Raw genomic sequence first — 21,633 nt, 5'->3', positions numbered from 1 at the left:
AGGCTGTATCAAAGAGCCTGAACAAAATGTGCATGTTTATAAATGAAGCTTAAGCTATAAAAAAATTATTAAAAACATGCTGAACAGAAAGAATCCCTTTCAAGACAAAAACCCTTGCAGGAAGGATTTTCTGGTTGTTGACTGAGGCAGAGGCAAGGTCTGGCCCCTCTGATAATGAGGCTGTAAGTCCTGTGTGGGCTGGCACTGCAGAATCTTGATGTTAGCTCTGCCACTAACTGCTTTCTCTCCTGCATCAGTGGTGTTCTTGTTACAGGTGCATTACCCAGGTGTGTTCCTTTTGGTGTAAATAGTGCTGATGCCACAGAGCCCCTTAACAGGCTGGTTTTGATAAAGGATGAATTTACAGAGTGCTCTCTGCAATCAGGCTGGCAGAACTGCTCTTAGCCCCAGTGTTTGTGCCGAGGAGAATAATTATCGCCGAGAGAACGGTTTGAACTGCACTTCCCCAGGCTGTAACCAACACAAAGTGCTCACAGTGGCTGTGGTGGAGTGGTGACATTACCAGCTCCTCTTGCTTTGTAACCCTAAAATGTTAGAGCTGCTTAATTTGGTGTGCAGAATACTGTCTGTATATAAACAGCTCCAGCCTGTGAGAAGGGAAGAGGAGGGAAGTGTGTGCTTTTGCCCCGTAGAATTCTCTCCTCGCAGACACACTGCTATGTTGGTGCAGTGTCACTGTGGGTACATTAGGAGATTATGAACATACCACCCATCCTTACGCACTATCACAGAACCCATTTCCAATACAACAAATGCTTTTTTTGATGATGTGTAACATTGTCTTGACAGGAGCTCCTTTTAAGCATCAGTGCAGCTGAAATTCCAGTGCTCTGCTGGCTGTTGCTAAATCAGCAGTGTGTCTTCTATTAGTGGTGTCCACTGGCATGTCAGATGGCAAAATTATTTCATTTGCTCTATGACCGTGTTTGCAGTTAACCAGGGCTGATGCTGGCTTGATTAACTGCTGCTGCCAGCTTCGTTCGAGCTACACAGGCCAGTGGCACAGTGGAAAATTCAGGTCTGCTGGAACTGGCACTCAGGTTTGTTCTGGGTGTAACTGTTGGCCTTTATACCCTTTCTGTCCAGAGGTGACTTGCTGTATAGCTTTCCATCTCAAAGGATTGCTTGTTGCCAAATGGTGAGTGCTGGCATGTTATTTGTAATTCATTGTAGTCAGTCATATCCTTGCTTTTTGTAGTGGATGAAACAGTCCAGGAGTTTTGTGCCGAGTCTTTTTACTCTCCTCTCTTCTGCAATTTGGCCTGTTCTGATGACTTTGTGTCTGTTGCAGTTGTTCATTCTCATGGCTATGGTTTTCCTGTAATTTGGGTTTTTTATGTTTTGTCTCGTTTGTATACCTCCAAGGTGTTACAAAGTAAGAGTTCAGATAGCTTGGGAAAAACTCAAAATCCACCAGTGGGCTTTGAAATTTGGAGTAGTTTACCTGTTGTTAAGAGTAGTCGGACAAGCCTTTGTTGACCTGATGCTTAACTGAAAACCTCATATCATTTTTCAAATCAAAGGATGTGCCACCCTCTTTCAATTACTAGTGTCTTCTGTCTTAGAGATATCATTATTCTGTGGTGTCAGGTCATGTCATCAAGTGAGCTTTGGGTCCAGATATGCAATAAAAAGGCCTCCAGTTCTCTACTGGTAAAACAAAGTGAATTAACCTTTCAGTTACATCTCCAAATGCCTTTCTCAAATATGCCTGTGGATGCAATAACTCCTGTAGCCACATGAATTGCATTGGTTTAAGCAGTATACCCTTTTGCGACTCTTATCTGTGCAATTACTGTCTGTGGCCTGTCTTGCCTTGATTGACCAAGTAATATTCTGGTTTTAATTCTAGTTAATCGCTTGGAACTCTTGAAGTGGAAACAGGCTTTGCTTGACTCTGTGGTGTACAAGCTCCCGGGCTGGCTTTGATAGCTCTGCAGAGCTGCTGCTTGCACTTGCTTAGAATTGCAGTCATTTAAAAGCCAGTAACAGAGGGCACTATCTACCCCTGTTATTTAAACGGTGATGATTTCAAGCAGAGATGGGGAATTGGAAAGTCATTCTCTGCTCTGCACTTTGCACGCTGAGGGCTCCATCCTGCCACGTGCTGAGCCCTCTGAGGCCCTGATGGTTTCACAGCTGAACAAATGGAGTCAGCACCTTGCAGCCTGGCTCCCTGTCAGGCAGGATTGTGAACCCTGAGAGTCACTTAACCTCTTCCTGACTCTGTTTAACCTTGGATGTAATGACAGAGGGGGATAATCGCGTCTGTCTCTCTTAGGAGCAATTTGAAGCATAATTAATTGATATTAGTTAAAGCATTCGAGATCACCCGTTGAGAGGTACTAAAGGAAGCCGGGGGCTGAGGGGGGGAGCAGAGCCCTTTCTCATGCTGAGGGTAGAGCACAGACAGCACAAATGTCACGGTCTCACAAATCACTGGGCTTTCAGATCTCCTCTAAGGAGTTGGCCAGGACTTTGTTATGAAAGTACTGACAGTTTAAGTTAGTGTATTTAATATGAAAGCAGTCGACATTAAAATGTGTGCATGTTTAAACTCTCTCCTTAAAAAAAAACTCACGTAAAATATATGCACACCACTTTGTTACTTTATTTATCAGGATTTTATTACGTATGAGATGCTAAAAGCACACACGGCAACAACACAGGTAGGGTTATAAATCATTATGTGTTACTGATGGGCAGAAGGTATAAGGTAGTGCTTTCTGCAGTCAAAATGCCCAGTCTGTACTGCTGTAGTGTTCTAGTTGGGACACTCAGGTTAGGGTTGGCAGGGGCTGGCGTCCTTGGCTGACCCACGAGCAATGCTGGCCTCCTACAGCTCCGGCCACTTGGAGATGGTGACACGAGCACAGCCAGACCATGTCACTGCTGTAGCAGCCTCAGCTCAGCCATGCAAGTCAAGTACAGCTGTCTTCTGATCAGGTAGAGAGCCACCGTGTGAAAGCATCTCTTTTAGAAAACCATTTCCTTTCAGACTAAAAATCACTAGTGATGGGGAATGTGAATTTCCATCTAAATTTGCCTGGCTTCAGCACACAACCAGCTCTGGAGCTTACTCAGCCTTTGGCAGCCAGCTTGAATAGCTCGTTATAATGAAATTTAGAGACTGACTTTTCTCAATTTCTATCACTTCTGAATCTTTGGATTTAAGCTCTTGACACACTGAGCTTCCTGACTCCCTTCGCCATGAAACATGTCTTTCAGTTCTGTTGTTTTTCTTATGGGTCTTCTGAACCCTCTCCAGTTTGAACTCATTGTTGATTTGTGGGCCAAAACTGCAAGCAGCACTTCAGAGGTACCAGGCATAGAGGCCCTCTCCACATCTGCTTACTATTTTAATTATATATGCAGTGAAGTTCATTTTGACAACTCCATCATTTTCTTTCAAAGCTATATTGCTAGCATTGTTTGGATTTTTTTTTTTTGCTTCTAATACATTTAAAGCCCCTTATATACTTAAAACATCATTATTACCTCTGCTGACTGTAGGTACTGCTTTGATGTCCATTTGTTTCCTTTATCTGTTTTGTACAAATTGTTAGCTTTTGGTTTATATTCATTAAAAAACAGCTTCACCTTTCTTCTATGTGCTATGCTAATACAGCTTCCACTCTTCTAAGGAAACTGAATTAACCTTGCACTGTTCAGCTGTAGAGAGGTTATATTATATCACTGGGCTTTGTAGTTTCCAATTAAACAAAGCATGAAGTAACTTAACTTAAAGGATGTTTTTTCATATTTAAACAAGTAGAAACATGAGTTTTCGGAAAGAGGACTTGATTCCTTTAGGCAGTTCTGAAAATTTGCCACAATTTTATTTTAAATGTAATGAGGTGACTGTTGTACAACAGGGTGCATCTGTTTCATGCACTACTCTTGAGACATCTTTAGAATTGCCATCTGGTCCTAATGTCTTTGTACACTGAAGTTTTAAGAATCTCTTAAGTTTTACTTTTGACTTACTATCATCTCTAAGCAATTCATTGGTTAAAAAAAGAAGCCCTGGTCAATGAAAAATTCTCCATTTGAATGCAATAATGACATGTAGGTTATTCACTAGGTTGTTCCACTGCTTTGAAACTCTCTTTGCATCCCTTCTGCATCCCATGGGATCCTGCGATTATGGAAAATGTTTTCACAGGGTATTATTATGTCTGAAAAATTATCATATTGCTACCATATCATATAAATTTTGTGTCATTCTTACTGTACCCGAAAAATGGTCTTATATTATTTTTTCCATAGTCTCCTTTGTGTTTAAAAAACAAAAAATCAGTTCACAAGGTGATGTGAGCACGGAGTTAAGTTTTTCTATTAGCCCATATGCTATCTTTGGTTTGCATCATGTAACAATTGTGTTGTGGCATCATTTTGGAAATCACATCCAGCTCAACCCTATAGTTCTTTACTTCTTCACAGTCCTCAAAGCAGTGTTTCCACAAGAATGAAGTTCCAGTCCCTTTCTGTGCCCAAACCAGTGATGGCTCCTTGGGTCTTTCCTCAAAGATACCCTGAGAAGGTGCTGTACCTTGAGGTTGTTCCTGCTATCAGTAAATCCAGTCCATGAAAAACAAGCTGGGTTATATATTTTCCATCACTTCATCTCCCTAAAGACCCACTAGCTTTCCTTTAAATGCCTCTCTAATTAGAGGAGATTTAATCTGACTCCCTCTCCCCTCAGTGATAATGGCTCTGAGTGAAGCCTGCTTGCTTGCTTGCTTGATTTCCCTCGTCTGCTGTTCCATCAGCCATTCCTCTTGAATTTTTCCCACAGAAACCATATTTCTCATGTACTGGCTCAGTGGAGAACTACTTGGTTTTCAAGGTGAGGAATGTGATGGTGCCTGTTGTGACTGTACCGCATCTCCTACCAACTTTACAGCGTGAATGGTAGAGAAAAAAACCTTGTAGAAAATACTGGGTTTGTGTACATTTTAAAATTTGTAGTACAAGGGCAAAGAGAACTTCAGAACTCATCAGCTGCAGTTGTTTGGGACCTGTGATTTAAGCAGGCAGCCCCTGTGCCTCAGCAGGTATGGGGGAGCAGATGCCACCATGGACTGTATGGGGAGTCCTCCAGAGAGCCAAATTCTGAGCACAGAGCTGAGTGCCTGACTAGAGCTCTATTAAAGCTGTATTGTTTGCTGATTGTGAACAGGGAATGGCCTCAGCACATGCTACTGCACGTGCCTGAGATGTCAAGTTCTCTTGTTTTCCTACCAGGTGATGCAACTGTGTTTCTGCAGTAGGAAATGGAGTTATCTTGAGATGTGCAGGAATGATTAGAGGTTTTCAGTGCCAGTACTGGGATCCTGTGGAAAGGCTGGATATTTCAGGAGCAGGTTTTTTTCACATTTCTAAAGTCAGGCACAGGAAATTACTGTTAAGTTCACATCTGCTCTTAACCCTGTTGAGATCAAATTTGACACTGTTGTAAAAATGAAAAAAGAAAATTGTTAAAGCAAAGCCCTGCATCTGTATTAGAAGGCTCTGCTCCCAGAAGTGCTGCTTTTCAATGCTGCTCAGTTAAAACTCCACTTCTTGTCCTTGCAGGAAGTCTGTGTGCTTGCCATAGGATCCAAATTATTAAACTAAAATGAATTTTCCAACTTGTTTAGTCCATAGTGACTGAGAAGGGGCAGGACCTTTTGGTTCTTGACACCTTACCCACACCTTCGTAAGCTACCAGTTTAATCTTTTTCCGTTGCAGCCCATCTGAAAATTCCTTTGTAAGGAGGCTGCACACTTCCTATCCTCATGTACTGTGCTCAGTACATTTCCTTTCCTTGCACTTTCGAATCTAGAAGATAGTGTTAACACTTAAAATAAACGTGTGATAGTGGGTGTGAAGAGGGAATGGGGAGAACAAGTTTTCCGTCTGTCAAAATGAAGACATCAACCTCTGCTTTTATTTTTTTTGGCATGTGTGCTTTAAATAGAATGACTGGGTTGGGTGACTTCCAAGTGTTTGCTGCATTTGGCAATCCTTCTAAGTTGTAACAGATGAAGTTCTGCTGTTCCATATGATGTGCTCCTTCCCCCTTTTTCAGTGACTCCTTGAAACTCCTTGGGAATTCAGTGTAGCGTTCGCATCTGTTCCGTGGATGGATGTCCAAGGCTAACAAAATGCCTACTGGACTTGGAGGCAGCTCTGCCAAAAACCATATGGTTGTGTTTTAGTTTTGTGAGCACAGTGCAGTAAAGAAAGGAGGTTGGGCCAAGGGAGAAGTGAGGGGAGGAGGGATGGAGTTTCAGATGGGTAAATGAAGGTAACTTCTCATGATTTGGTATTGGATTTGGTATTTTTGTGTGGAAGAATCTGCTTGTTATTTGTGTTCTCATTTTCTTGTGAAATGTGGCTCATGAAGAGCTCTTACCTGCTACAACTTCTCTAGGGGCTTTGGGAGAGGCCTTACTGTCCTGAAATATCTTTTATTAAGGGTTTACAAGATGTTCTTTGGTGAAACCTAAATTTCAAGCTCAAGATCATAAGCAAAAAAGGGAACCTGAAAGGTTTAAGTTTTTAAGAGCCTTTATGTTTTAGTGTAACAGTTGGAAGTGCTTTCCAGAAAATCTGCAGCATGTACTTAAGAACAAGTGTTCCTGTTTTAGAGGTGCCTGATTTTTTTCCATTTTTTGTTTCTGAAATTCTTTTTAGATGTCGTCACCAGTTCTGATTTATTTGTGTAGAGCAGTGTTAACAAGGCAACCGAGGCAGTCCCCCCACAGTACAGGAAATTATCCAAGATTTGTTCAGATGCAGGCTTGACCTGCAGGCTCTTCAGTATCAGGCAGACAGGCCAGACAAGTGCTGAGAGAGAAAATGGGTCACCAAACTGGGCTGATGGACATGGGAGCAGCCTGAAACCCTAGCCACCTCCTCCTCTTTCTTCTCTTCTTCCTCCTCCTCCTCCTTTTCTTTCATGACCATTTTCTTCTAGGCAAATGCTGAACAACTCAACAAGGTTAATAGTTTGCAAGCTGTAGAACACTGTGCTGTCTCCCACTGGAACACAGCTGCCATCGTGCTGCATAAAGAGTTTACAGCCATTAAGATGGATTTACAGAAGTGCCTCAGTTTCCCAAGAAACATCCCCTTGACTTTCTGGTATTCTTAGCTACTGCACAGACTCTCAATGTATTTACACAGGTGTGTCACTGCAGTGCTTTCAGAATAAAAGAAATGCTCTGAAACTCAAAGCAGTGCATGTAAGCAATAAAGTTATATTTTGGTGAAGCTGGAAGGGATATTCAGCCTTTCCTTTGTGGAAAGGAGTGTGCAGTGTTTATGCACAGATGCTATTTTTGTTGACAGCTGAAAGAGTGAGCATGGCTTAGGAGGATGGCTGCAAGTCTCCTCAGAGGGCATTTGTTCAGTCCTGATTTTAAAGTAACACAGACACTTGTTCATCATGTAAAATACTGGTAAACAACAGTAGCATAAGCTGTAATTGGTGCTTGTGAGCAACTCATTTGTGATTTTTCTGTTCCTGCCCAGAAATAATAGCAAGATGAACTCCGTTGCCAGCATTACACAGGCTTGACTGTGTAATTCCATTCCTTTCTTAATGTGCATCTAAGCAAAAAATAGTGTCTTGAGTCTTTGCTTGGGATCAGCCTCTGTGCTGGGTTTGAAAAAAAGTAATTTATTACATATATGCAGGTACTTTCCTTTTCAAAGCCTTACTTAGTATAGTAATGATGTTTTGAGAGGAGTTTAGATTATTCATAGACAATAATTTGTAGACATTGCTTCTGAATTAATAGCACTCATATCTGAACCTTGAATCAAGAGAACAGTTCTAATTTCCCTTCTGTGACTTCTGAAATGTTTGAGTCAAATCAGTGTGTATTTAAGCAAGGGATTAGCTGGCCTTTTATTCAGTGCTGCAGTGGTACAAAGAAGTATCAGCCCATCTCCCATACAAAGCTCTGGGGTTCCTGTGTGCAGTGTCTGTAAAAGACTTCAGGGGTTGCCCAGCTGTGATGAACAGCAGGAAGGTCTCCAGGAAGGCCAGCAGCAGTGATCTTAACGTAGGACTGGACATCTGCTCTCCATCCATGAAAGATGTCTGGCCTCTTGGACTTGCTTCTCTTCCCCTGCCTTATGTTCCCAATGGTTTGGCTTTAACACAGGCCATTTCCAAATACTTAGAAATGCTCCCAGCAATTTACTTTCCAACTTCCAGCCTCCTGTTCCCAGCTGTGCTGTCTTTATTCCCATGCCCAAATGTAGCTGGTATGTGGTAACAGCAGTAATAACCTACCTGGCAATACCAGGAGGTACAGAGCAGGACAATGGTCTGTCTGTGGCTGGTGTTCTGGAAGCGCCCTTAGGGGACTGGTGATGGAGAAAAGCCCCCTGCACTGTGGCCCCTATTATGGGATGTCACGTAACTGTGAATGTACCCCTAAACTCCTTGAAGTCACAGGGATCTTAACCATGTGCTTACTTTCATGTAGCTGACCCGTGCTTTGTCGTGCTCATTCCAGAACTGGAGAGCTCCTGTTTAGAGTCTTAATTCAAATTTTCCACTGACTCAACCTTGTGTCTTGAGTTTGTCCCAGTATCTTTCCTACAACTAAAGTTTATGATGTCTTTTTCTTCCTGTGTCAAACAGGGTGTCCTCACTGTAAAAATGCCATTCCACATTTCACAACTGCTGCTGAAGTCTTTAAGGAAGATCGCAAGGTAACTTGCTGTTAATTTTTTTCTGTGATATTTAAGAATGTTTCCATAATTTGTACTTTACAGGCTTTGCTTATTGATAAGGTAATAGGTTTGTAGATAAAATTGCTGTTACACGAAAAGAAATGTATCTGCATCATAGGGGTTTTATCTTTTATGGTCAAATTGAGTTATACTTCCAACCTGTTGTGTTTTCCCTAATTTGCTGTCTTTTATGTTTAAGTCTTTGCATAAGAGTTACTTTGTATGAAATACAATTCTTTCTCATTGAGGGATTAAATAAATAGAATTCATATAATCTCCATTCCCCTTCAACTTTTACCAGCTGTTGGGGTGCATGTAGAGAAACCACAAGTTGTGTGATAGTCCTAAGGACCTCAGTCACATAACTAACTAATTCTTGCTTGCATAGCACAAAATACATTTCCATAAATTAGCTGACTTGAGCCCAGGATGCTCTTCTAGGACCCTGATGCTTCAGCCTTGGAAATGCATTCAATGGCTGAATCACACTGGGTAATTTCCTTGCATCAGCTGAACCACTTTTTCACTGAGCACGTAGAGATCTAGGATAAAAAAAAAACTCAAAAAACACTTGAGCCCCTGGATTTAACCAGATAACTAGCTAGGAACCTGTTTGATATCTTTCAGTGAACCATATTTCATTCTGATCTCTGAATTTGTCCCACCTGCATAATTGTTTTGTGTTTAGGTGTGGCAAGAAAAATATTTGGTAATTTAATATGGAAATTGCTCTCTACACCTTCCTCAGGAGGGGAAACAGGGAGATGCTGAGCTCTTCTCCCTGGAATCCAGTGATAGGACATGTGGGAATAATTCAAAGCTGTGCCAGGGGAGGTTCTGACTGTATAGTAGGAGACACTTCACCAAGAGGGTGAACAATCCCTGGAACAAGCTTCCTTAGAGGGCTGGTCAATGCCCTGAGCCTGTCAGTGTTTAAGGGACATTTGGACAGCATCTTAACATCAGGCTTTAACTTTTGGTCAGCTCTGAATTGGTCACGCAGCTGGAGTAGATAATCCTTGTAGGTACCATCCAGCTGAAATAGTTTATCATATTCTATGTTCTAAATGAAGAAATAATTTTGTAACACTTGTACTTCATAACAGAAGAATTTTTGTAATTTTTTCTTTTCCTCTCATCAGAATGCATCAGATTGACAAGAAACAAATCATTCTTGTATCACTGACTGCATAAATTAGTCCATCACTTCTGCCCTCTGGCACACAGAAGATTCATAGGCATGCAGCTTTCAATTCTCCTACTGCTCTAAATTAGTTTTCTCAGATGCCTTTTGGTTACTTCTTTCTTTCCAAGAGCTCTAAAAAAGTGTCCTTGTTTTCCCACTTTTCTGGTAGTTCCAAACGAAGCCTCTCTTTCAAAACTCATTAAAATTTCAGTCAGAGGAAGTGAAACAAATGTACCAAACAATGTGAAACTTGCTTATTGGAGTCCCAGGATGTATTAGCAAGCAATCAGAACAGGCCACACTTAGCTGGAGAGGGTGGTGGTGGTAAATGTAGGCCTGGGAAGGTTTTCCTTCAGACTGCAGGTTATGAAAGGACTCCAAGAGCAGAGCAGTGATTGACGGTTGCAACTCTTGACTTCAGTTTAAGGCTCAAGTGGGGAGATATAAAATGTAATGAGTTGGAACAGGAGAGCCAGGAGGGAATATTAAGGCTGGTACAGTTTTAAAGAGGTGTGTGCAGTTAGGGAGAATGGTGTTATTCCACCCCAATGACTTAAGAAAGTGCCAGGGATTGATTATGTTGGGAGCCCCTATTTAATTGTGTACAGCTGTAACCTGCCAAGGTGCTTCCTGCTGCCGGTTTGTGCCATTGTGGAAAAGAAAACAAACCTGTTTTAGACTTCAGAAGGGCACATCACTGTTCCCACAGGCAGCACAGGTCATATTCCCATGTTTCAAACTGGACTGAGCCTTCAAGCTCATTTGTAGTTCTGTAGGGTTTCAAACTGGTAAAATCACTGCTTAAGAGAAAGGAAGTATTTATTCTTTCAAAAACAGGGCGAGATTACTAATTTTCATTTTGAGTAGTAGATTCTTTTCACTACTTCATTTCTATAGTAGTGTCCTTTTTTTTCCCCCTGGAGAAGGGTTTTTCACTTAACAGAGTATTTTTGCATTTAAACTGTATCTTTTCTTAAAAGAAGGGTCTTTTAATTAAACATTTAATCCTGCAGAAGCCAAAGAACAATCAAAAACATTCCAGCCTTGAATTGGTTATAGATGGTATCTTTAAAGGTATCCTTTGGGAGACTTTGAGTCTTTACATTGGAATTTTGAAGATGAGCAGAGCTTGAAGCTGTTAAATACGTGTCTCTTGGTTTTGGCGCTGAAGCCCCCCTCCCCCAGGGCTGTGTGTAATGCTCTGTACTTTTTCATCATCTGCACTGCTGGAGTTGGAGTTTAAAAATGCACTGCTTGGAACATTGGCCCCAAATGTCAGCTCTCATTGGCCACATCACTGCTGGTGGTTTTAGCCAGAATCCCCAGCCTGCTCGCTGGCCTGGGGCAATCCTGTGGCTGCTGCAAAACACGGCTCGGGCTGAGACCCACAAACCAGAGCCTCCAGTCTTTCCATCTTCCTGGAGAAATTCAGCGCCAGTAGGATCAGATCAGTGGAGAGGTTACTCCGGTGGCAGTGAGCATATTGTTTCAGTTATTTAAAATGAAAAAAAAGGTGGGGAAAAAAAGCCATCTGGAGCATTCTTAGCTTGGGGTGCTGTGGCCTTAGCGTGCAGCTGCCAGGGAAAAGCCTACGGCCAGTGCCCCACAGCTCAAGTTCTGGCAGTGACCAGTGAACATCAGAAAATGCAAATCTGAGGGTTGTCACTTAGCTGAACAGATTGAAGAGCAGGAAGGCATGTTCAGTAACTGCTCTACAGTCTCTCTTGAAAACGAAATCTTTAAAAAAGCTGCATTCTGCCTTTTGGCTGATCCCAAAGCTCAGCTTGAAGGAACTGATTTCTGATTTCCAGCTTGGATTTGCTGGAGGAAAGCTCTTGACTCTTCAAGGCCTCTCAGTAACAAATCTCTGGCAGTCCTGGGCTGCTTTTTGACCATTCTTCCCATTTGCATGGGAGACTGTTCCTGTACAAATGCATTGACCCAAATCTGAGCACCACAGCTGGGTTCTAGTGAGTTCCCACAGAAACACCTGTGGCAGCAATTGCTGCAAAGGGTGCAGCAAATGGGGTGAGCTGGGGTGTTAGTGGGTCAGTCAGCAGTGAAACTGGTCTCCAATGTGTATTGTGAATCACAGTTTAAAATTATTATACCAACCAAATGACTGTACAGAGTTATCCAAATGAGATAATATTTTAGTTTGGCAAGGAATTTGATCCCTGTTTGCTTAAAAAGCATGTGCTGAATTCCTTTTTAATTAGACTCATTAAATATGTGATGTTAGCACTGTACATCATGTTGTACTAATGGATGTCCCCCTTGCAAATAGGCCTGCTTTGAGAACAGCTGATGAACTGCACCTCCTGTAATGGTGCCATGCCACATCAGGGCAACTAATAATGAAGCTCCCATTTGCAAGGCCTTTCACTTTGAGAGCAGTAGCTGAAGTGAAGCAAGCTTTAGCAGGCCAGTCCCTAACTGCTGTTAGGATCCAGAACAGGTGATATAAATAGAAACCCATGGAGTAATCATAAGGAAGAATGCACATCTGTCTTATTTACAGGTGCTTTTAAGATATTTGGCAACAACAGACTTTTTTACTAGTAATCAGTTAATTGTCATCTGAAATTGATTCTACTTTTAAAATATTGCTTGGAAGCATTTATTTCCATGCTGCAACTTTGTTTTTACTTTTTTTAAGCTTATCAAATATCATTCCTCTCTCAAATCAATATTCAGTTAGCTATTCACTTCCATTTTCATAACAAAAGTCAATATTAGCTCTAGCAGAGATTTATTTTCTTGAATCAATAAACCAGCGTGTGGCAGTACATATTTTAACTGGAGAGCAGCTAGGATTGCAGGGGGTTATTTTTACTATATCATCATGTGGTGACTGGGAAGCAAACTGTTAAAAAGAAAGCTTTAAGAGCAGAAAGGAGGAGTTACCTGGAAGGTCAAGGGATCCCACTTTCAATTTTCTACACATCTGTTTGAACCGTTCAATGTAATTGTGTTTCTTACCTCTAAGATCCCTCTAAGGCAAAAAGTTGTTTCATAATTCTGTTGGAAGGGAACTGTGATTTTTGATGTATGATTAGATTATACTGCCAGTACTTCTTTTTCCTTCTAACACTTAGCAACAAAATAAGGCATCACCCTTCTGTTACATTTGGGGCACCTGGAGACCAGTGGTTGTATTTTTGGCATAGCTCCACTTCTACTGAAGCACCTAAATGAAAAGTTCTGGTTTTTGCAACAGCTCAGCTTTTGTGATCAGTCCTCTTCATCTGAAAAACATGCCATGCTCTATTTCCTCAGAGCTCTTCAGAGCTGCTCATACACTGCTCACAGTCTATTGCCATGCTGAGTTAAGTTTGCAGCTCTGTAGTTAAGCTCCCAGTTTTTTGGTAGAACCATGAAACGTTGTGGGATTTCTTTTTCAAATAAAGGAATTTTCCAGTCCCAGATGTTTCCAGACTCATATTAACCTATCCTGACTATGGAGAAATGCATACTTATTTGATGGATTATTGTTGTTGCTGTTGTTATCATTATTATGCATTACTGTACATACCCACCTAAAACTATTCATTATTATAGAGTGCATACCACTTGTGAGGATCTCCTTGTAAAATTAAGAAAGTTGGATGTGCTCCAAGAAACTTCCTTTGGGGTCCGCAGTCTCTGATTGATTATCTTTTCATTTGATAACATTTCTATTCTTGCTACAGCTACTGCACAGGCTGGTGATAGACCTGAACAGCATTGGCTCTGGAGAAAGGACTTGTATATAATGATGTGTTGTCAATAACTTAGGCAGCAGAGCTTTGGGTTATAGAGAATCCATAATCCCGTGGAGTTTTGTGCATGTTGCAGATATAGCACTTAGAGCTTTTTTCTCCCTGAAATGTTTTTTCAGTGGATTTTCCCCTCTGGTTAGAGGAAAGCTCAAGAAATTAAATTTTAGCCCTAACAATCAAAATATCCCTAAAATCAATCTTGCCTTCTGAAAGCTGTTACACTGGATTTTTCCATAATGGACATATACACACACACCCACATAAATGTTAGACCAGTGTTAGCAGAATTTCTTTCTCTCGTATTTTTAGAGGGTTTTTCCCTCTTGATGAAAAGGAATTTGTGAGAGGTGATGCCAAGTGTCTTGTCTCATGGACACCTACTATGGATGTCTTATGCTTAATATGTCTCCAGTTTCTGGTTGAATAAACTTAGTGGGTTTGCAGTTAGAGCATGTAGGTCTTGCTAACCTGTGCTCTCCAGTGCACTTCTGTGTAACTTGTTGCTGGTAGTTGAATATGAAGATCAGTTCTGAGAGGAATAGTCTCCAGAAGTCTTTAACCGCATTTTGAGAGAGGTTTTTTTGGGTTGTTACTTTTCCTGACTCAGTTTCCTTCTTTAGTGAAGCAGAAAAGCTGACTGTTGCTAAGAGAGTTGAGAATGAGAGGAAACTTTCCCTACAGTGTATCACTGCTGACTTGAGCCAGGATTCTGCATCTTTTTACAAGCAGCCTTTCAGTACAGCCATGCAGGAATTCACTCTGGTAGGACAGAGTGACAGAGCATTCCTCTATCAGCAGTGGAGTTGATGACTGTATTCACAGTCCATGAAAACACAAACAGAAAGAAGCAAAGGGCATCAGTGCTATTTGCTGAAATTCTGGTGTGTCTCAGAGTTCAGCTGTCTGGAGTTGATGGAATGGAGATGAGAATTGGTCCTCAGTCCAGAAGTGTGTTTTGCTACAAGTGTTTTCCAGCATCACTTTTCTCCTCTCTCAGTGCACTATATTTGATCTTCCGCTGTGAGACAGGCAAGACAATTAGGACTGTGATGCTATGATAATGAGTGCACAGAGATGGTAGCAACCTCTATATTTAGGCTGCCTTAACATTTCCACTCTAAAGTAATCACTCAAGCTCTCCTAAGTACTCTTACTCAGCCACTGTTGGCAACAGGCATTGAATGCAGCCTCAGATACAGTCTTGGGAATTAGATGTTCCTCTATGAAATTTTGCTCACGTCTCTATGAGTTACAAGGCTTTTGAAAATCGCCGTTCCTCTTCTCTCCCTGGCTGTAAAAATAACCAAATGCATGTGTTCTGAAGAGCTGTGGTTGCAGTGGTGGGGCTGTGTGGGAGCTTGCATTAGGAGCATTGCAGAGGGGACATACCATGGACACATCCCCCAGCTACTATTCCAGATGTGCTGTTAGACCTGTTGCATTAGACACGGCACTGGGCTCGTGTGGCTGCCGTGGACAGACTTACACTGGGATCTTTGTGTGCACAGCTAAGGCACAGATGGGCCAGCTCAGGTTTCCACGTGCTGTAGAGGAGAGCTGTGTCTCAAGGACACTACTGAGCCACGTTAAAGAAGCCACCTCTTTAAGGTCCATCAGTCATCTGTTCTGAGGCAACTGGTGAGGATGTTCTGAACAAGGTTAACAGTGCCTTATAGCCTTGCGTTCCTGCACTGCACCCTCTCCTCACTGGGGGCTGTTCTCACAAAATCCTTTTGTAAATTAAATTGGATGCTTTGCTCCAGCCGGTACCAGTTTAGATATTTCCAGAGGTACAGATAAAGAGAGTTGCTTTTCCTTCTTCCCTCTTCCTCCCAGTATACTAAAAACTAATTTTCTTAATCTCCAAGACACTGAGAACAGATGGGTCATCAGTCACAACAGTTGAATGTTTCAAACCAGCTACTAAGATCTGGATAAGCACATGCATACTTTCCCCTTTTTTTAGCTGTAATCTCTCCCTGTGTGATATTTAGAGCAGTAACAAAAAAGATTATTTTATTTATTCTTCTAGTTTTTAGGAAATCAGGACTTCTGGTATTCTTTCTACTTCATGCTGTGTCATGAAATAAAAGTTTGTCTCCATTCTAAGCCTTTCTTTACACAGAAGTAGCCTAAATTTTGGCTGGCTGCTGAGGTCAGGAAGGCAGAAATACTTAGATGCAACTCTTCTACAGTTTATTATTCCCTTGAATGTGTAGGAGTCTTTGTGTTTACAAAAAGAAAAAAAAAAAAAACAGGCTCATACATGATACATGTTTTTAACAGCTTTCAAAAGTCCTGGTTCTGGTTCTTATTAATGTTTAAAATCAGAAACCAGATATTTAAGGTAAGAACACTGTTCACTGTATCTAGTACTTTCCACTTGAAGACAGACCAAGCAAGATCATACTGAGAATTGTCTTGTCAGGCTTTTAACCCCTAAACAAAACAAGGAAATTAACTGAAGTTGGCTTTGCCAATCTCTTTAATTACTACTAGGATAATGAGATCAGGTTTTCCCATTTTGACAGTGTCACCATGAAACAGGAGGACTTTGTGGAATATTAAGTGATCTTTTAATTATGGAAGAACAGTTCAACCGCAACCCTAAAATCATGCAAGCAAAAGGTATTTTGATCAGCTGTTTGAAGGAGGCTTGTGGAATGGAAATTTCAAATTAGGATGTGTCTGCTATGAAATTAGCACTTGATAAATTGTAACCCACAAAAAAGTTGCAAAAGTCATTCCTCTAATTTGTTTGGTTTCTTTACATAGGTTGTACTTTAACGTGCTTGCCCTTCAGCGGGGCTTGGCTCGGGCTGTGGAGGCAGAGCTTATGTGAGCACCTGCATTCAGAGCCCAAACTGCTGCTCACAGGAACAGTCAGGGTGAAATCTCAGCACGGGGCTCAGTTGCTTTGAGTAGAAGCCCATGAATTACATTTTGTTTCAGCATCAGAACTGTTAAGGGCAGCCCCTGCTCAATACTTCACAGAGTCAGGACTTGAATGTTCCGAGCTGCTGCTCTGGGGCTGCGAGGCTGTGTTTCCTCGCCCTGCCTGTGTGGAAGCAGGCAGGGACTGAGGGTGTTGCTTCACTGTCAATAGGCTGAAAGTGTGGCAGGCTCTTTCCTACTCAGGGTTTGTCTGTGTGACAGTAGCATCTAGAGGTTTAAAAAGGAATTAAAGCCCACTTTGCTAATGGCTGCATTTGATGTACAATCCTGGAAGAAGACAGGAAAGGAAATACAAACCCAGGCTGAGATTGTAAGCAAGCAACCTTTTTCTGTACATGCAGTGCTTGGTAGACGATGCTCTGGCTTCTCACCCATCCCCATCTGACCTTGGAAGAACTGCATGGAGTTTAGAAAAGCTATTTGGAGTAGAAATCATTAGTCTGTGAATAGGCTGCATAAGTGACCAGCCATGTTTGGTAACTTTTTAGCAATGCCACAGAACGAAGTTGGATTAGGTGGGTCGTTACCATCACCAAAGCCACTGTCACTGTTCATCACTTAAAACCAAAGCGGAGGAAAAATATTGCAGCATGACAGAGCTGTGACCAGTGTGCCTGGATTTGGTTTTATTAATCCAGCCTCTGGATTTCCTATTTGGAGTCTTAACGTAGAGCTCAGTTGGAAGGCTGCAAAGGTGATTTTCTGCTCTGTGAGTTGAGCGTGCCATGCACAGGCCAGGTTATGACCATCCTCTGCTCTTCCTCCACAGCTAAGCCCTTACAGAAGCCATTGTATGTTTGGCAGAAGACTTGGGTCTCTCTCAGTGCTGCAGCAGTATCACCATGAAATGGGTTCTTGCTTTGTCCTCTCCTGCCTCAGTGTGATCTCTTGTGTTTCAGATCGCCTACGCTGCAGTGGACTGTGCCAAAGGACAGAATCATGACCTGTGTAAGCAGGAGGGGGTCGATGGCTACCCCACCTTCAACTATTACAACTATGGGAAATTTGTGGAAAAATATACTGGAGATCGAGGGGTAAGTGAAAGCAAGAGTCATCACCTGGTACAGGGAGGGAAGTCTCTTCTGCCTGTTCTGCTTTGCAAATGAAAACTGCAGAGTGAATTTTTTACCATGCCTCTGTTGCTGTCTTACATGGATGAATCATAGTGTACCACACCCCAGTACATCTCTGCATTAGGAACACTCTTGGTCTATTTTTAGGAGCATGAGAAGAGGAAAAAGGATTAGATTTGGTAATATTCTTTGTATATTTTATTCTTTAAGCTGAAGTCTGTGAGTGAATTTGGACTGAGTGAAAGGGAAGGGTTTATTGCATGTGCTGCTGGCAGAAATGCTAGAAAATACAGGGCTTAACTCCTGTCAGTTCTGGATTGCATGGACACTGCAAACGTGTTACAGATCCACCAGGCTGCCAAATGGTGACAGACCATTGGTTTTATAGCCAGGACAAAGCTGTCCTTTGGAGACTAGAGGAAAGTAAATATCTCATTTGCCCTGAATCAGATTCACTCCTGGCACTCAGGATGGGAAGACAAATCATGCCATCTACCCCTGGGCTGAAGTTTCATTCTTTTGTCCTGCTGTGGCCAGGACTCTTGCTATGAGTGCAAGAAATGGGGGCAGAAATGGCATAATGGCTTCAGTAGTTGTAAAGTGCCTGATAATAAGGAAGCAATACAATTATTTGTGGGCCACCTTTGTCATAACCTCCTAGAGGGAAGTTACTCCTCAGCAGCCATTGATTGCCTGGGGTCTGCAAGAAAAACTTGGGGTCTTTGAGCCATGCGGTGATTCTGAAAAAGATTCTTGCCTGAAAGATATTGCTGCTGTTAGAGCTCAGAAAATTATACAGAAGCACGAATTAAAAAGCCAGGTTCTGAGGTTCTCTGTTGGTCAGGATCTTGGGGAAGTCTTCATGGAGCTTTGCCTCCCAGTTTTCTTCAGCATACTTGGACTCCAGTAATTACCATTTCATGGTGCTGATCCAGCCGTTGTTATGGATACTGTGTTTAGTTCCAATTCCGGATCTTTTCTTAAAAGTAAAGATAGGTGCAGTAGCCAACAATTGAAGTAAGATTTCAGCTGCAGTTTTTGCATTTCTAACCCATTCTTAGAGAAACAATATATAAAAGGAAGGATCTGTGGTGGCTGATAAAAAGAATTTATATCCAATACAGGAGTGCTCTGAGGCCCCAGGAGCTAGGAGATATTTATCCATATGCTGGCAAGTGGACTAACAAATCCCCTCTATGCAGCCAACCCTTTCTTGGGTAAAAATTACCCAAGAGGAACATCCCGGTCTCTCTGCTGATGGCTGCTTTGTTCCCCTTCCACCTCTCCCTGGGGACCCTATGGTCTTCTGCTTGTGCAGCATTGAATTGGGGTTTGTTATCTCTTATCATGGTGATGCTGGAGGCAGTGCTTAGCACAGTGCCTGTCACGGGGGCTGCTGATTGCCAGATGTCTCCAGGTGACAAAGGGCTGAAGCTTGTCACTTCATTTATTTTCAGTGGAAGAATTTTGAATAGTTTTAGAAAAGCTTTTTATTGTTCGGCCTTCTAAAAGATTACCAGCCTTGTGGTTTGGGTTGGGTTTATTTAGTTTTGTTGTTCCACAACATTCTTTTAAGTCTTTAACTTCTGTTAGTTGCTCTCTACCTTTGGTATTTTCCCTCTTCATCACCAGTTTTGAGCGGTATGTTCTGTGATTGTTTACATGAAAAAATGGTCAGACTGGGTGGGAGCAGTGTCGCTTTCCCAGAAAACTTCAATGTTGGGGTACCAGTAGTCAGTGTATTCCAACACGGGTGTTCACACCTTCATCCATCTGAGCCTTTTGAAATGCCTGAGAGCTGTGTTCACAGCTTTCCTTGGAAAAGGAAACTGGTGGTATTCAACAGCCTTAAATCACAAGTTGTTGAAATACAGAGGTTGGCATCTAGACAGCCAGGTTTGAAATTTTTGATAATAATTTTAATAGTAACTTGGGGGAAAAAAAAGTGGTTTCCATCATTTGAATGTTTGGAGAAGGAGAAAAATTGTGATCAAAACTATTAGAGGATGACTGCAAAAGTGTGTCAACAAACAATCCAGTAACTGCTTTTAAAATTACTCAAATAGCATACAAAGCTTGAAAATATCTTTTGAGTGTTTTCAACAAAAAGGCATAAATGGCACTTCTAGTGACAGATTTTACCTTGTCCTATGAGTTTTAGGGACATTTCTCTGTGTCCCATCTCTTCAAAGTTTGACATGTGGGATATGCATGGACATTTTCCCCTTGCAGTGGAGCAGCACTGGGCCAGAGTATTGCACGATGAGGCAATGCAGAAGCAGTAACTGCTCCCTGGTCTCTATTCTGCCGTGGGCTACAGAAAATAAATAACTGCTCCTTAGTTTATATTCTGCTGGGATACAGAAGCTCAAAGTGTTCTTGATGCATTGTTTTGCTTTGTTGGTAAAAATATGACCCATATTTTTCTTCCTTCAAAACTAGGAGTCTGGATTCACCACTTTCATGAGAACCCTGAGAGAAAGAGATCATGAAAGAGTAGGAAAGAAGAAGGATGAATTGTAGTTTCTGCCTCAAAAGAAGCTTTCCGCTGCACTGTGAATGGTTCCAGGTCTTTTGTTGATGCACCTGAGACTTCACGTATTCTCAAGACAGAGACTTTTTTTTATAAACAGCCATGGCCATTTTGTACAATTTTGAAATAAAGTGAAACCACTTGATTTTTAAAAAGAAAATAAATTAGAATGTTGCCATAATGTTTTAAAGAAAACTTAGCATTTTCTCTCATGTTGGGAGACTATGCCCACTGACACTCCTATGCAATATTTTTGTAGTCTGTAGTGTGTCTGTAGGTGATGTTGTTTGTTAGGGTGAAATTTTTGTTCCGCTATTGCAGTACATGTAAAAAACAAAGGGGAGGGGACACAGTTTGGTTTGGGTTTGTTTTATTATGTTTTGTTTAAATCGGTGCAGGAAAACGGGATTTATAAGTCACAGATTTATTGAAATGAAGTTTTTCATTCTTGTGAAATAGTTATGTGTTCTTGACTGAGATTTGGAGGGAACAATTTTAAGGTGCTCAGGGATAGATAAGGTATCTGAGTTAATGAAGACATTAACACTGACCAGTCCAGATCTGTTAATTTCATTTAAACCTCTCTGGTCTTTAAATCAGAACTGTTTACATACCTTTATGAAATGTATTGAGTGAATTAAGCCACACATTAAAAATCAGCAGAGCATGGGTTAATCAGACTAAACCCTCCTTTGGCATCAATACTGTCAATGCATCTGTAAGTTATGGCAGGAATGACTATCTTATAGGAGTACATAGTTATTCTTATAGGGTACGCAATTTCCCTTCAAGTTATGATTGGGTCATATCAAATATGTGTTGTAAAGTGTTATGTTCAGCTGTTTTGAGAAATGCATAATACTTCTGGTAATGCAGTAATTGTGTGTATTACCTGTTTACATTCCAAAAGTTATCTGCATTTGTAAGAGGGATTTTTTTTCCTTTTTGCTCCTTAAGGAGTTGCACAAACAATCTCTCTCTGACAGTCATCACTGTAAAACCTGTATCAGCAGCAGTTGAAATGTGTTACGCTTTTGATGCTTAAACAAAAAAAAAGTTGATCTGGAGGTACTTCTGTCTTCACAGGAGGGGAGAGGGAAGGGCAGGAAGTTGTGATTCACTTTGAACTATAAATAAATTTTTAAAAGGACAAGTATTTTTATCATTAATCAGTCTTGTTCAGCTTCTTCCCCACTGGCAAATGACCACAGCTGGTGGAAGAGCTGGAGCATGCGGGATGAGTTCCCACTGCCTGTGGCCTTGGGAGTGCTGGGCAGCACTGCAGGTGAGTGCCGTGTGAGGGTGACACTGCAGGTGAGTGCCGTGAGTGAGGGTCACACTGCAGGTGAGTGCCGTGTGAGGGTCAC

At 41.6% G+C, this 21,633-nt stretch overlaps 1 protein-coding gene across 1 annotated transcript in view; it reads left to right on the top strand.

Moving 5' to 3' along the window:
- PDIA5 (protein disulfide isomerase family A member 5) overlaps positions 1-21,419 on the top strand; it is a 97,891-nt gene extending 76,472 nt beyond the window's left edge. The window contains exons 15-17 of the mRNA XM_038142278.1: positions 8,667-8,737; positions 17,560-17,694; positions 20,176-21,419. Of these exons, the coding sequence (XP_037998206.1) occupies positions 8,667-8,737; positions 17,560-17,694; positions 20,176-20,256 (287 nt within the window). The 3' untranslated portion in view covers positions 20,257-21,419. The remainder of the gene's footprint in view (positions 1-8,666; positions 8,738-17,559; positions 17,695-20,175) is intronic.
- Positions 21,420-21,633: the final 214 nt, after the last annotated feature.

This window comes from Motacilla alba, chromosome 7 (genome assembly GCF_015832195.1).
Source record: "Motacilla alba alba isolate MOTALB_02 chromosome 7, Motacilla_alba_V1.0_pri, whole genome shotgun sequence".
NCBI classification, from domain to species: Eukaryota; Metazoa; Chordata; class Aves; order Passeriformes; family Motacillidae; genus Motacilla; species Motacilla alba.
The sequence above is the reverse complement of the archived record's forward strand: the minus strand, read 5'-3'. Positions and strand labels throughout refer to the sequence as shown.